The 13,875-nt window shown below is 51.7% G+C and overlaps 1 protein-coding gene across 1 annotated transcript in view; it reads right to left on the bottom strand.

Moving 5' to 3' along the window:
- LGR6 (leucine rich repeat containing G protein-coupled receptor 6) overlaps positions 1-13,875 on the bottom strand; it is a 148,049-nt gene that overhangs the window by 73,008 nt on the left and 61,166 nt on the right. Inside the window, exon 3 of the mRNA XM_009932247.2 lies at positions 12,184-12,255. Within this exon, the coding sequence (XP_009930549.2) occupies positions 12,184-12,255 (72 nt within the window). The remainder of the gene's footprint in view (positions 1-12,183; positions 12,256-13,875) is intronic.

The raw sequence follows: 13,875 nt of genomic DNA, 5'->3' as shown, positions 1-13,875 counted from the left end.
TAGAAAAAAGAAAACTTTGTTAAAAAAAAAAAAGCCTGACACAAAAGAGAGGACAATTCTACCTATTTCTGAAGCTCTCCTGGACTCTTGTTGGAAAGCTGGAGGGGTTGGAAAGCAACATGCTGGACACCCAGGGCTCTTAAGCAAGCTTGCAGGCTACAGGTGGGTGAGCTGCAGTCCAGGCTGGCCCAGGATCCTGCAGCAGAGGGTCCCAGGGGAGAGTTTGGTGCTACACTGGGGGATCCACTGGCAGGATGTGACCTTAAATGGGCCTCACCATTGTGCATGTGTTAGTCCAGAGTAATACCAGTGCTTTCTGCTGAGTTGTCCCCTTTTTATATTTCTCCCAGTGTGTGCAAGTGGTGGTTACCTCTGCAGGGTCTATGGAAACTAGCCTGTGGGCAGGTTTCTTATTCAACTTGTGAGACAGCTGCAAACACAATGGATCAGCAGCCACTCCATAGCTGTTTGCTCAGGGGCTTTGCAGCATCAGCACAACTTGCAGAAGCAAGTTGGAGATATTGTGGAAAAAAACCCCCTAACCAGCCCAGGGGCTTCAGAGAGAGCAGGTGACAGGGTCTGTTGGGCTGAATGGGAAGGACCCAGGAGGACATCTCAGAAATGGAAGGGCGTAGGGCATGGATAAGGGCCGTGGACACTGGTGTGACTATACAAGTGACTGGGGAGGGTGACACACTGAGTGGCAGTGCTCCTGCCCCAGGGACGGTTGACTGACCAGCTCTAGTGATCCAGGCAGGGTCAGAACCAGACCCCAGGGGTATTTCTGACCCAGCCAGCTGTTGTCCTCTCTTACTGCCCTCCTGGAGCACCATGCGTGTGAGTTTACTGGTTTTGTCATCTCTGCATCTCTGAACAGGCCAAGTTTTTGACTCTGGACCAGCCTCTGTCCTGAACCTACTTGTTCCTACCAGAACTGGGACATCTTGGGCAGATGTTCCTCTGAATACACATCCCAGTGTGGTAGCTGGGCTGGGGAAAGTGCCTAAAGAGAGGAGTGTTTTACATAGCTGAGGTTTCCATTTCCAAAACCTTCAAGGAGGGATTGGAGATGACCTGAAAAGGGAAATGGTACTTAGGGACTGTAGTAATTACTACCAGTGTCAAAGAGACAGAGTATGGCATTAGTAGTGAAGGACAGCACAATGAGTGCTGATGCAACCAAGAAATTTTCCCATTTCTGAGACTGCTAGCTTTACTTCAGAGGATTCAGAGGTCTGTCATGAAAGGAAAGTTGGAAAAAGACAACTATCGATATAATCTTTAAAAAAGGGAAGTTATAGGCCACAAACTCTTCAATTTCTGGAAGAAAATGGGGAATTGCCATTATATTATTTGAAGATGCATGGAGAAAAAGCAGGGAAACAAGCAACAGTCAGTAGTGACTAGTGAAAAATGAGTTGCGGCAAAGCAATCCATTTTTTTTCTGTAGAGGCTACAAGGCTGTGAGAATGGAACAGAAAGCATAGACATCATCTACCAGTACTTTATCTTTATTTTACTAAGATACTAATTGCTGGCACACAATGCTGTTCTTAGCAGGAGAAGAGACAAGTTTGATGTGGTACAAAAAGGCAGCAGAGAGGCCATACTCAAATTAATAAATGGTTCCCTCTCAAATGAAGAATGTGTTAATGGGTCTACAGCATCTCTCCTGGAGATGACACTCAGCGTTGTTGCTAAGGACCCAGATGATAACTGGGAGGAGAAGGCAGTCAGCCTGCTGACTACAAGGGGGTGGACAAAACACTGTGCACCTGCGAGGAGGGGTGCAGATATCTGCAAGAGGAGCCCATGAGGCAGGAAAGATCAGAGAAATCACCAAAACCTCCTGCAGTGAAAGGTGATTTTATTGTCATTTTCCTGGCTGGGAAAAACAAGACAGGAACTGAGCTTGGAAGCAAGCAGCTTCCCAGTTCACTGCAGAGCACAATGCACCTTCCCTCAGCGTCTGGTTATGGCCAGGGCTGGAGACCAGAGCCTGGAGAGAGACCTCAGGGCTGTCTGGCCCTGCTCCTTCTGCCCTGGCAGTGACCAAAAGTCCTCGTCCTCCTCCCAAGCCATGTCTCAGTTCCCGCTTCCCTCGCTCCGCTCCCATCCAAGCCTGCTAAGGGCAAGACTCCCCCGGTGAGACAACTGCTTCGAGATCTCCATGCCACCTGGCACTTTGCAGCTGAGCAGAGCAGCGTCAGCGCAGGAGACTGTCGGAGGCCTGCGGGGCTCATGGGGCACTGCAGTGATCTATAGGGTACTGTCATTATGGATATATGGATACTACACAAATACGGGGGAGTGTAACCAGCTGTAAATTGGCGTAAACTGGTGTGCGCCATCTGGCATACAGAGTTGTGCTGGGTAATTGGGGAGCGTCAGTTTGGCCCCAGTTATGTCCATGTCCTGCAGGGCTGCCAGGAAGCTGCACCGCACAGAGCATTGCATTTCACGGTGACACGAGCTGCTCGCCACACTGCTCCCCGTCCAGAGCAGATCCTTGCTCCCTTAGGACCAGTATAGTCACTCCCGTAGTCACGTGCTTTTCCCTGCACTTTAATCTCCACCAAAAACCCACCGATCTTACAGGAGATATCTGGAGACAGAATCTGAAGAGCCCATGAGGCAGGAAGGATCAGAGAAATGCCGGGAAGTCCGGTATTAAAACACAGTTACAGGGAGGAAAGCTCTGTCTCCTCACGTTAGACAGAGGCAAAGCGTTGAGTTTATGCTTAACCTTTCTGGCTTTGTTGAAAACCCAGAGAAAAGAGGACTCAGGGAGGGCAAGTCACCCCTCAGGCTATCATGCTGAGCTTCCCTGAGGGTGCTGGGACCTGACAGCCAGCAAAGGCTCAGAGACGGGCTGCTGGGCTGGACACAGACCTGCACCCGCACACCAGCTGTGATGCTTCTGCACCTCTTGATGCTGGGCAGGCTTTGGCCAGGCCACGCTGTGCCATCTGCGCCCTGCCCTGCACGACGTGGGGTAGCAGGAGAGCAGTCCAGAGGACAACGAGGAGGTGGGTGAGGAAGTGCCAGATCCTCACCTGTGGGGAAACTAGCATAGAAATTATGGGGGTGGTAGAGGAAAGTAATCGGTATAATTTGAGCTGGAAGAGAAAAGGCATGGGAATGTCAAGCAATGAGGTGTGCAGGGTGTTCACACACCACTCCTCACCGGTGCCCTCCTCCTGCATCTCCTGTGCCAAGCTGGTCCGTGGGCAGCACAAATGCCCCCAGGAGCATCCCACTGGGATGGGGAAACTCATCCAGGTGGACAGCTGTCACGCAAGGACCAACACAACTTCTGGGGCTCCTGCTCCTACATACAGGTTTTTTTCCGTGGCCAAGGTGTGCTGGGGAGATAGTACAGTGGGTACAGTGGGTCCTGCAGCCCAGTGAACAAGTACGACAATTCAGGTCTGTTAATCAAGAAGATGTGCAGCAGAATACAGAGTGATGCAGAGTAGGGCTTTAGGAAGTGTTGTTGGGGTTTTGGTGGGACACCAGCTGGATCTCAGCGGCTCTGTGAAATCTGAGCTCAGTGTTCGTAGATGATCAGTGGATGTATCTGGAGTCAATACAAAAGCAAAACCCATTATCACACCGCTGCTGCATCCTGCTGCCTCCCTTCTATTACAAGTTCCTTCTCCAACCAGTAACACAGACTGAAAGTTTCCAGACCACCATCAGCATGGACTGGTTCCAAAATGAAGCCATTTTGGCGCAGACAAAAGATATTTAAGGAAAATGCATCAGAGACCTCTGAAACCACTGGAGTGCTGGACAGTGCTATTTTTTACAACAGCAGAGTAGCTAAAGAAGTTTTCAGATGCCAGGACTGGCACAAGAAGCAGTGCTTCTTCACATAGCACATAACTGCCTCCAATAACTCATCATTAGAGCATGATACAGAGAGGCCAAAAATAGTTCCAAACAGGGCTAGATAGTTTTCTAGGGACAGGGCCACCCTGGTATTAAGTAAGAAGTTTTTTATTCAGCCTCCAGCTTAGGAAACCCTCAACTCTGCTCACAGGGAGCTGAAGTTTGAGCAGGAGAAGACGTGCTGCATCTACCACTGGATGTCCCAGGATAGCTTGTCTTACAATCTGGTATTAAGGACAACCCCTGTCAGGTCCCTGGTCACTGCAATCAATCCTGACATGTCACATTAAATCATTCTTGCATACTATTTTTTTTCGTAAAAGGCCCTTTCAACAACATATAGCATGATTTGGCAAGTGGTTGAATAACTGTACCAAACCCTGAGGGACAATGTCAAGGACGTCCCTACACACTAGCAGGAGCTACTTGCTGTGGCATCTGATTCCTGGGGCTGCTCTGTACTGAGGTGCTCAGGCACCACTACAAAAGGATGACGGTAAAAGGGTTCAGAGGAGAGCAGGGCACACGGAGAGCTGGGACAGGGTCACAGGAGCCCTCTCTGTCTAAGTGGTGACATTTCCCCTTTCGATATACTGGTGTTGTGTTGGAGAGAGGAGGACATTGCTGTAGCTCACTGAGGAGAGCACCCATAGCAGGAGTCCTGGGCTCCAGGCCAGCTCCAAGGATGGCCAATACATTCTGCTTTAAGGGGTCACTGCATGACTTATGTGAACAGCATTGCGAAGAGGGAATAAGGCAGCAAACTGGTCATCTTCTGACTTCATGTCCCTGAAAGCCTCAGGCATGCACTGTCACATCCCAGCATTCTTGCTCCTCCCGGAAAGAAAGCTGCCTTCCAGGGCATGTGCATAGAGGATGGTGCAGGGTTCTGCATCCGGATCCCAGGTACGCCACAGGGTGACCAACTGAGGCACAGACATGGTCTCACACTGGTCTCAGCCTTTCTTCATCAGCAGCTGTCTCTGCTCCTGCCGCTCCTCCTCGACTGGCTCCAGTTCAGACAAAATTCCTGGACTTCCTTAGCTTTTCTACTGCAAGCTGCTGCATCATGGCAGCCTGGAGACAACCTTCGGGAGAGCTTGACTTCTTGCACTCATGGAGCAATCTCACCACTTACCCAGCCTTATGCCCACTCTGGTTGGTGCAGTTCTCAATTGCTGAGTGCAATTTTCTGTCTTCAAGCAGCTGCATCAATGAGTAAATGCCTACAGGACTGCATGGGTTGATGAGCCACTATCAAATGCAACACCAGGCTTTCTGGACAAGCTGAGGACATTGATGAACACGACAAGCAAAGATCATTCAGGCCAGAAAGTTCTCAAAAGCAGATATGGATGGTGCACTGTCACTTTGGGTTGGCACTGTTCAGGTGACCATGCTGAAACTTGGAGGCACTGGCAGACATGGACACACAACCTCCTGTCCACAGCAGTCTGACTGGGGCCAGCATAAGTCACAATTCTTCAGAGGTCACGTTTTATTTTCAAGAGTAGGAGGATTGTTTGCTGGCAGAGACCACACCTGAGCGACCAAAAAAATGCTGGGACCAGGTGCCATCATACCAGGATCCTTTCACAAGACAGTCTCAGCAGACCTACAGCCCTCAGAAGTACAGGCCTGTGCATGATAAAATGTCCCCATCTTGGGAGGCTGAAGTGACTCAACTAGCACAGTCAAAGGGCTGTTGTTCCTTGAGGCAACTGTGCCTGGAGCCGGTGCATGGGGATTAAAGACATTCCAACCTCTGCACGTTCCTCTTCACTCGTCATGGGAGCATCTCTTGCATTTGCCACACCATTCCCTTTGTCTCAAAGCCATTTCTGTTCTGCATAGGCTCAGTGTTGTCAAAGAGGTAGGGCCAGTATGGGGATTCCTGAAGTGTCTCAAGCCACCTGCAAACCTGCCATCCTGGGGCAATACGGCTTCTTTTGGTGATGTTTTTTGATGTGTGTTCACAAGCCAGGCTAGTCAGTGCCTGTCCTGGACCCAGCATGAGATGCTGTGATTGCAGCTCAGCAGGGGAAGAGGGACCACGTGGGTGTCCATGGGGTAGTGTCCATCTGGCCAGGAGATGTGGCATCTGCAGAGCAAGGCCACTCTTGCCAGCCACACTCCAGCCTACCTGTTGATAAAGAGCAGCCATGGGCAGCACAGGGACAGTGTGTGGGTGGGAGTGCCTGCAGACAGCATTGGGTCAACAAGCTTGTGTGGGCAGGTGCTGGGCAGCCCTCACGCCACTCTCTGTGCAGGCAGGCTGTGGGCAGTGCTGGGTCTGCACGATCGTGCAGGCTCGTCGAGGCTTGTTGAGGAACGGAGCAGCGGTGTGGGCCACCCCAGCTGGCTGCTGCGGGTGCGGGGTCTGCAGCCAAGAGGATGCACCCAGGCATTTTGCCCTCCACATTTCGGGGTGAGGCAGGCTCGGGTTGTGGTTGTACTTGGAGTCTTTCCCTGCAGAGTTTGGTGTGGGATTCCTTCTTGGCTAGTAAGTGCTGCTGCAGCACGTTCAGCCAGGAAAACAAGAGGCCTGGCAACACTGCTTGTGTGGCAGAGCATTTGATGAGGGATACATGTGCGAGGGTGGGAAGTGGTGTGAAGCCATGGCAGCACAAGCTCAGCCATGTGGCCAGCTGGGACGGATGCTTCCTGGCTGATGGAACTCCAGACAGGGCACTTGGAGGTGAGGGGCATCTCCAGGCAGCTCATGAGGAGGTCTGGAAGGATGAGGAAGTTTCCAGTTTTCCATAGACTCTGAATAAGCAGCATACTCTGCCACCTTGGAAAGCTCCAAGGCTGGAAGAGCATGGACCAAGGAGCTAATTTTGCAAGCAAAGGACCCTGTCAGAGGAGACAAACCAGCCTGTAGAGCTGGTTTCTAATGATCCTGGCACTGAATCTCAGGCCCAGGAGCATCAGCCTCGGTAGAGAGGGTGTGGGTTGGCCATGCTGCAGCGCAGAGCCCCTAGGAGAGGTGCACTTGCAAAGTCTCTGCAAAGGAAGTTACCCATCGGTTGAGAAGACCTCAGAGCACAGCTTCTGCTGCTGAGCATCCGTCGCTGTCAGTCTGCACTCATCTGAGGGGAGCTGAGGAGGCCACATCTCGCCTTGCCTTTGGCTGGGGCTGGCTCAAGTCTCAGTGCATGAAGATCTCGGCATATTCGCTTGTGTCACGATGTTTTGGGGCAGCCTCTCTCTTCACTTGCTCTCTTCCAAGTCTCCACATCCCTGCTTTCCCGGGTGTACTCCTGCATGGTTTCTGCACAGGCCTATCTCCATGGCCAGTTTCCAGGTGGTTTTTGTGCAGTGAAGCAGCTGGAGGAGGCAGAGCCAAGAATCTGGTCCTGCTTCCAGTAGCTCGGGGATTCACTCCAAGGGCAGGGAGAGGACCATCTGCACAGGCAGGTTTGTGAAGGAATTCCCGGGGTGTTTCCCATCCTTTTTTAAACATAAACTAATTCTCTGGAAAGACTGGGAAAACACCAGGGGCCTTGACAGACAAGATGCATGCAAGAGTTTACTTGTGGACACGCACACGACCGCAATTAGCTCTAAGGCCTTAGCACGTTAAAACTAAATTATGAAAATTGTTACCATCCGCAGCTACCAGCCTGTCTCCTCGGGGGACATCCCTGTCACCAGAGGTAAGATCTCTGATCCTGCTGTAAGTCACCTCCTGAATACTTACAGGCTTCATCTGGTCATGTGTGGGCCAGCCATTCGCAACTCCAGTCATGCTTGTCACCTGTCAAACCTCAGCCAACCTGTGACAGAGCATCGACATCTGTAGATGCAATCTGTCTGAATATCCATGGGGCCACGTGCTCCAAAACCTGCTAGTCCTGTCCTCAGATATGGAGAACACGTATTTCCTTCCTTATTGCAGCATCTGCTTGTGCTTAAAGGTTTATGTCCATCCTCATTCACTTCTCATTCAGGTTAATTAGCTTTAGCTGCATCATTGTTCCTTCAGTTCATCACCAGACCCCTGACCCTTCTCACTGTGTTTAAATAATTTGTTTTTCTACTTCACTGGGCTGCAGAACCCGGTGTTTTATCCTCCAGCACACCTTGGCTGCAGAAACAAACCCCTATGCAGGACAAGGAGCTCCAGAAGTTGTGTTGCTCCTTGCACAACAGCTACGCACCAGAATGAACAGCAGAATCCAGCAGCAGTATGACAGTGGATGTTGCTTTTGTGCTTGGCACAGGAGATGCAGGAGGAGGGCACCGGTGAGGAGTGGTGTGTGAACACCCTGCACACCTCATTGCTTGACATTCCCATGCCTTTTCTCTTCCAGCTCAAATTATACCGATTACTTTCCTCTGCCACCCCCATAATTTCTATGCTAGTTTCCCCACAGGTGAGGATCTGGCACTTCCTCACCCACCTCCTCGTTGTCCTCTGGATTGCTCTCCTGCTGCCCCACGTCGTGCAGGGCAGGGCGCAGATGGCACAGCGTGGCCTGGCCAAAGCCTGCCCAGCATCAAGAGGTGCAGAAGCATCACAGCTGGTGTGCGGGTGCAGGTCTGTGTCCAGCCCAGCAGCCCATCTCTGAGCCTTTGCTGGCTGTCAGGTCCCAGCACCCTCAGGGAAGCTCAGCATGATAGCCTGAGGGGTGACTTGCCCTCCCTGAGTCCTCTTTTCTCTGGATTTTCAACAAAGCCAGAAAGGTTAAGCATGAACTCAACGCTTTGCCTCTGTCTAAAGTGAGGAGACAGAGCTTTCCTCCCTGTAACTGTGTTTTAATACCGGACTTCCCGGCATTTCTCTGATCCTTCCTGCCTCATGGGCTCTTCAGATTCTGTCTCCAGATATCTCCTGTAAGATCGGTGGGTTTTTGGTGGAGATTAAAGTGCAGAGAAAAGCACGTGACTACGGGAGTGACTATACTGGTCCTAAGGGAGCAAGGATCTGCTCTGGATGGGGAGCAGTGTGGCGAGCAGCTCGTGTCACCGTGAAATGCAATGCTCTGTGCGGTGCAGCTTCCTGGCAGCCCTGCAGGACATGGACATAACTGGGGCCAAACTGACGCTCCCCAATTACCCAGCACAACTCTGTATGCCAGATGGCGCACACCAGTTTACGCCAATTTACAGCTGGTTACACTCCCCCGTATTTGTGTAGTATCCATATATCCATAATGACAGTACCCTATAGATCACTGCAGTGCCCCATGAGCCCCGCAGGCCTCCGACAGTCTCCTGTGCTGACGCTGCTCTGCTCAGCTGCAAAGTGCCAGGTGGCATGGAGATCTCGAAGCAGTTGTCTCACCGGGGGAGTCTTGCCCTTAGCAGGCTTGGATGGGAGCGGAGTGAGGGAAGTGGGATCTGAGACATGGCTTGGGAGGAGGACAAGGACTTTAGGTCACTGCCAGGGCAGAAGGAGCAGGGTCAGACAGCCCCGAGGTCTCTCTCCAGGCTCTGCTCTCCAGCCCTGGCCATAACCAGACCCTGAGGGAAGGCGCATTGTGCTCTGCAGTGAGCTGGGAAGCTGCTTGCTTCCAAGCTCAGTTCCTGTCTTGTTTTTCCCAGCCAGGAAAATGGCAATAAAATCACCTTTCACTGTAGGAGGTTTTGGTGATTTTATTGTGCTGCCAGTAAGCTTGTGGTACTGCTATGGAAGGCACTCTGCACTCACACTGCTGTCCTGAGGAGGTCAGAGGGTAGGCGGAGCGGCCCGAGACTCTTCAGCAAGCCAGTGCCATGAAGGACACTTGTTCCCTGTGGTTTCTGGAGAGACGGAGCAGTTCCTGCTGAGCTGCTGTGGAGTCACTAGCCCCAGTCAGGTCACTGCTGTAGTGACCTGAAGGACCTGAATCACAACCCTCAGGAAACACATGGTGGCCTTCACCTGACTTTTTCAGCACCTTGTGCTTTTCCTCAGTCATTTCCCAGTAGAGGAAATCAGTGAAAGTCCCCGTCTTTGTCGAGTACCCTTCCACTGTAATTAAGCTCCATGGTCCTAAGTCCTGTCATGGAAAAAATTTCTATTCCTGTTTCAGCAAATTCCCAGCGACCAGCCTGTCTTTTCCATGCCTCTCACTACCGGCATCACACACATGTTGACAGAGAAATAGATGCAGGTGAATGACCGCTGTTCCTGGAGGGATCTGCAACTGCATCTGCCAATGACCCCATTCCCATGGAGCCCACAGTATCATTACAGGAAGCGATCAGAGCATCTCCTACAGCAAGGGCGCACGACAGCCCAGCATACCCCTGCAAAGAAGCCAGGGAAGCATCAGAGTCTTCGGAAAGTGATATCACAGACTCACAGAATGGCAGGGGTTGGAAGAGACCTCTGTGGGTCATCCAGTCCAACCTCCCTGCTGAAGCAGGGTTACCCAGAGCAGGCTGAGCAGTATGAGCAGGGTCACCTAGAGCACTATGTTCCCAGCTAAATGAGGGCTGGCTGTGCCCCTGCTTTTAGGAAGCAGGAACTTCTTTAAATAGCAGGCGTATGGCGGGGTCTGGATGGGCAGTCACTGACTGCATCAACACTTCCTACCCTGGCCTTGCAGCTGGGCTAGTCCTCTGCATACCTCCACCGGAAAGATTGAGGGGTTAGAGTAAATTCGAGGCAGCCCTGCAGCCAGAGAGGTTGGTATGACAGCCCAAGTGCCACCCTGTGTCACTGGGCACAGCCTGGCTGAGAGCAAGGCAGGGTATCCTGGATCACGAGGACACCAACTTCAGCTCTCACAGAACAGCCTGGAGCAAGCTTCTGCATGTAGCCATTTCAGAGCTGGAAATGCTCTGATCCTTCACATCTCTCCTTGCAATGGGGTCACTTATGGACGTGTCCAACCCGGTGTTGCCCCGTGGTGAAGCACGCCGGGTGTTGGCGAGCCTGTCTGCGCGTGGGCGGCAGAGCAGAGAGCGCGCTCCTTTCCTTACTGCAACCCGCAGGGAGCTGTGCTGGCTCCGGAAGGGAGGCATCGCTCTCATGCTCGGCATCAATAGCTACCTCAGCCTGACACAACTAGGAATTGATCAAACGCGGCTTTAAAAGCTCCCGTGTTCCCGGAGTAGAAAGTTCCTCTTGTTGAAATTGGGTGGGAGAGCTGCGGTTTTTCCTCTGTTCCTTTGATTTGTTGCCTAATGCAGGGGATGGATAAATCTCTAAGCCCTGAGATTTAGGGCAGGATTCATACTTTACATCTTCAGAAGACGTAGTAAACAGCCCTATACTCTCTAATCCTGGGAGCAGGTTTGTACCTGCTCGCTGTGTATAAACTGGACCGGCTACAACAATTTCACGTTGCGACTGAGTTCAAAACATCCCCTTGGGGATGAAATGTTTATTGCAGGAGATTTTTAAGATGGTTCCTGAAAGGGAGAAAGGGAGTCCCACCTCAATACCCTGCAAAGACCCTGCTGGACTGTCACACAGATGCGAAAAGCAGAGTGACTGTGCGAGTGGTAAGACACCCCGGCCTGTAGAAAAATACACTGGGGAGGAACTTGCTGGTAACCTTTGTCACTCAGACCTTCCCCACTGGACAGGCAGAGGTGGGTGGCCTGCCCACAATGACAAGGAAGCCTTTGTTTACCAGGGCTGACAGTTTCCAAGCATGGTCTGATGTCTGCAGTGCTCCTGGACCCAGCTACATGTGTCCCTATCACCCCTGCAGGTCGGGTGGGCTCAGGCTGAAGTCAGATTGTCCAAGATCCAACCCTTCCCCGGGGCAGGTCACTCCACTGCCTTGCAGAAGCCTCCTGGGCCATGCAGAAGCTTTCAGCAAGGGCAGGCTGGTTGCAAAGAGGCATCTGAGCTGGGCAGAGCACAGGAGCTTTCCACAGCCCAGGCCAGAGTGCAAGTATCTGGAGCTTCAGGTTGCTCCAACCTAGTCCCAAGATGCTGCAGCAGAGAAGATGGGGGCCAGGTTGGGGTCTGGGGCACAACACATCTGAGGGACACCACATCAGAGCATTTGATGAGTTTTATGCAAATTGTGAACCTCTTCAGATTCTGCTGTGGGGCGTTTTCACACAGCATGGAGGGCTGTGCCCTGGAGGTGACCTGCTCAGGGTTTGCTGTAGCAGAAGCGAGGAAGCAGTGCAGCGGGGCCGGTGGTCCCTGGAGTGGGACACAGCTCCCCACTCACCAAAGGGCATGATAGCCAGCACGGTTTTAACAACCGACACCACACTGCCTTGTAATTTTGCATCTCTCTCTGGATGGCTGCAAGTGCCCATGCGTGGCCACTGCCGAGGGGTTGGGGGAGGAGGGGGCAGTGATGGCTCTGCAGAGAGGAGTGAATTACTTACAGAATCTTCAGGCTGTACAGGCCAGAGAAAGCTTCCCCTGGGATTCTGGAGATCTGGTTTCCAGAGAGGCGTCTGCAGTGAAAAAAGAGCCAGTAATGTGTCAGCATCCTTGTAATGACAGTCCCTTGTCTGCAGAGGCTTAACAATTCATGCTGCTTGCCACAGTCCCCTTGGGGAGGAGCTGCGACACCTGTAAGCTGCGTTGTGGTCGTGTGCTTGGGCAACCTTTGCGTAGAAATTACAGCACAGGCAGCCTGTGAGAGGGATTTCTGCTCGAGGGCACTGACCAAGCTACAGACCCTGCTCTACACCAGATGCCTGACAGTGAGGGTGCAGTGGGGGAGAGCTATCTCCTGCTCGTGCATAGGTCCTGGGAGGACTATCCCTAAATCATGGACCTTTACCTATCCCTTTCGTCTGCATGTGGCCTATTGCTGCATCCTGAAGGTTCTCCTTTGTCCTGTCCCTCAAAGCTCGATGTCACCTGCTTTACTTTCACTCCCTCATTCCCAGCTCCTTCAACACGCAAGACTTTGGTGTCACTGCTGTGAGGGGAGACAGGGGAAGGGGCTGAAGATGAGGACAACTACTCAGATGCCACAACAGAGTCAGCTCATCTGAGTATGGCTTCCAAAACCAGGACAGAAAAGTCAAAAGTGGTTCTTGGATGAGTTATGGCTGGAGAAAACCATAGGAGGGAAGACGAGGATAGGGACAGTGCAGCCTGGGAAGGCTGCTGAATGAAGATGTATATGAAGGGATGGGAGAGGAAGACAAAATGAAGAGCAGCATCACAAAGGAAAGTGGCACCATCAGGGACACAGAGCAAAGGGCAGGGGACAACATTCAGAAAGGCTGAAAGAATTTGTCCAGGGAAACCTGTGGGATTCACCATTACACAGCATCATCTGATCAGAGTGCTCAAATTTTAGCAAGGCCCAGAGCAGGCTGGGGCATTAGCAGGTATTTCGATTTTTCACTGACATTGGAAATTGCATCACTGTTACCATTGCTTTCAGTGATGAGGACAATGGTCCTGAGAGACCATGATGAGAGCCTGTGATGGATCCAGGAGTAAAGTCCAGGACTCTTGAGTCTAGGCTTGACCTAAGGAGAATCTTCTCCTTCTCCTCCTGTTTCTCCCATGAGGACAAACGTGGACCAAGTCCCAGTGCCCATCAACCAGAAAGCATGAAGACAGGTTCAGCAACCTGATTAAGAGTCCAAATTACTACTGCATTTGTGCTTTTCTTTCTGATCCCCAAGTGGTCAAACAGAGGTGAAAGTTGGACTTCTCCATAGTCACTGGGTAAGAAAATCATTGTTGTCCACTTGACTTGAAGTGGAATATTGCATCTCCCAAAAGGAGACCCTGAACATCATTTGTGACCAGGCTCATCTTCACTCTCTCAGAAACTCCAAACCTGTATTGACAAAGCTCATTTCTTTTTGGACGTTTTGGCTGTGAAGGAGGCAGGTGTTGATGCTGAGCAGCGTAATCCAGGCTGGAAACCAAGTGCATTGCAATGAGGACTCTGCAAAGGTCATGGAGAGGATCTGAGCTGTTTTGGGGAGCCACACTCACCGGCAGCGGAGCAGGCGTGTGCCGGTGCCTGAGCTCTCTCCCTCCCTGTCTCTCCCCTCGGGAATCTGGAAAAAATTGCTCCCATAATTAGGCCTCTGACAGCATAA

The sequence above is a fragment of the Opisthocomus hoazin genome, chromosome 25 (assembly GCF_030867145.1).
Source record: "Opisthocomus hoazin isolate bOpiHoa1 chromosome 25, bOpiHoa1.hap1, whole genome shotgun sequence".
Lineage (NCBI taxonomy): Eukaryota > Metazoa > Chordata > Aves > Opisthocomiformes > Opisthocomidae > Opisthocomus > Opisthocomus hoazin.
This window is presented reverse-complemented; position numbering and strand designations above follow the sequence as displayed.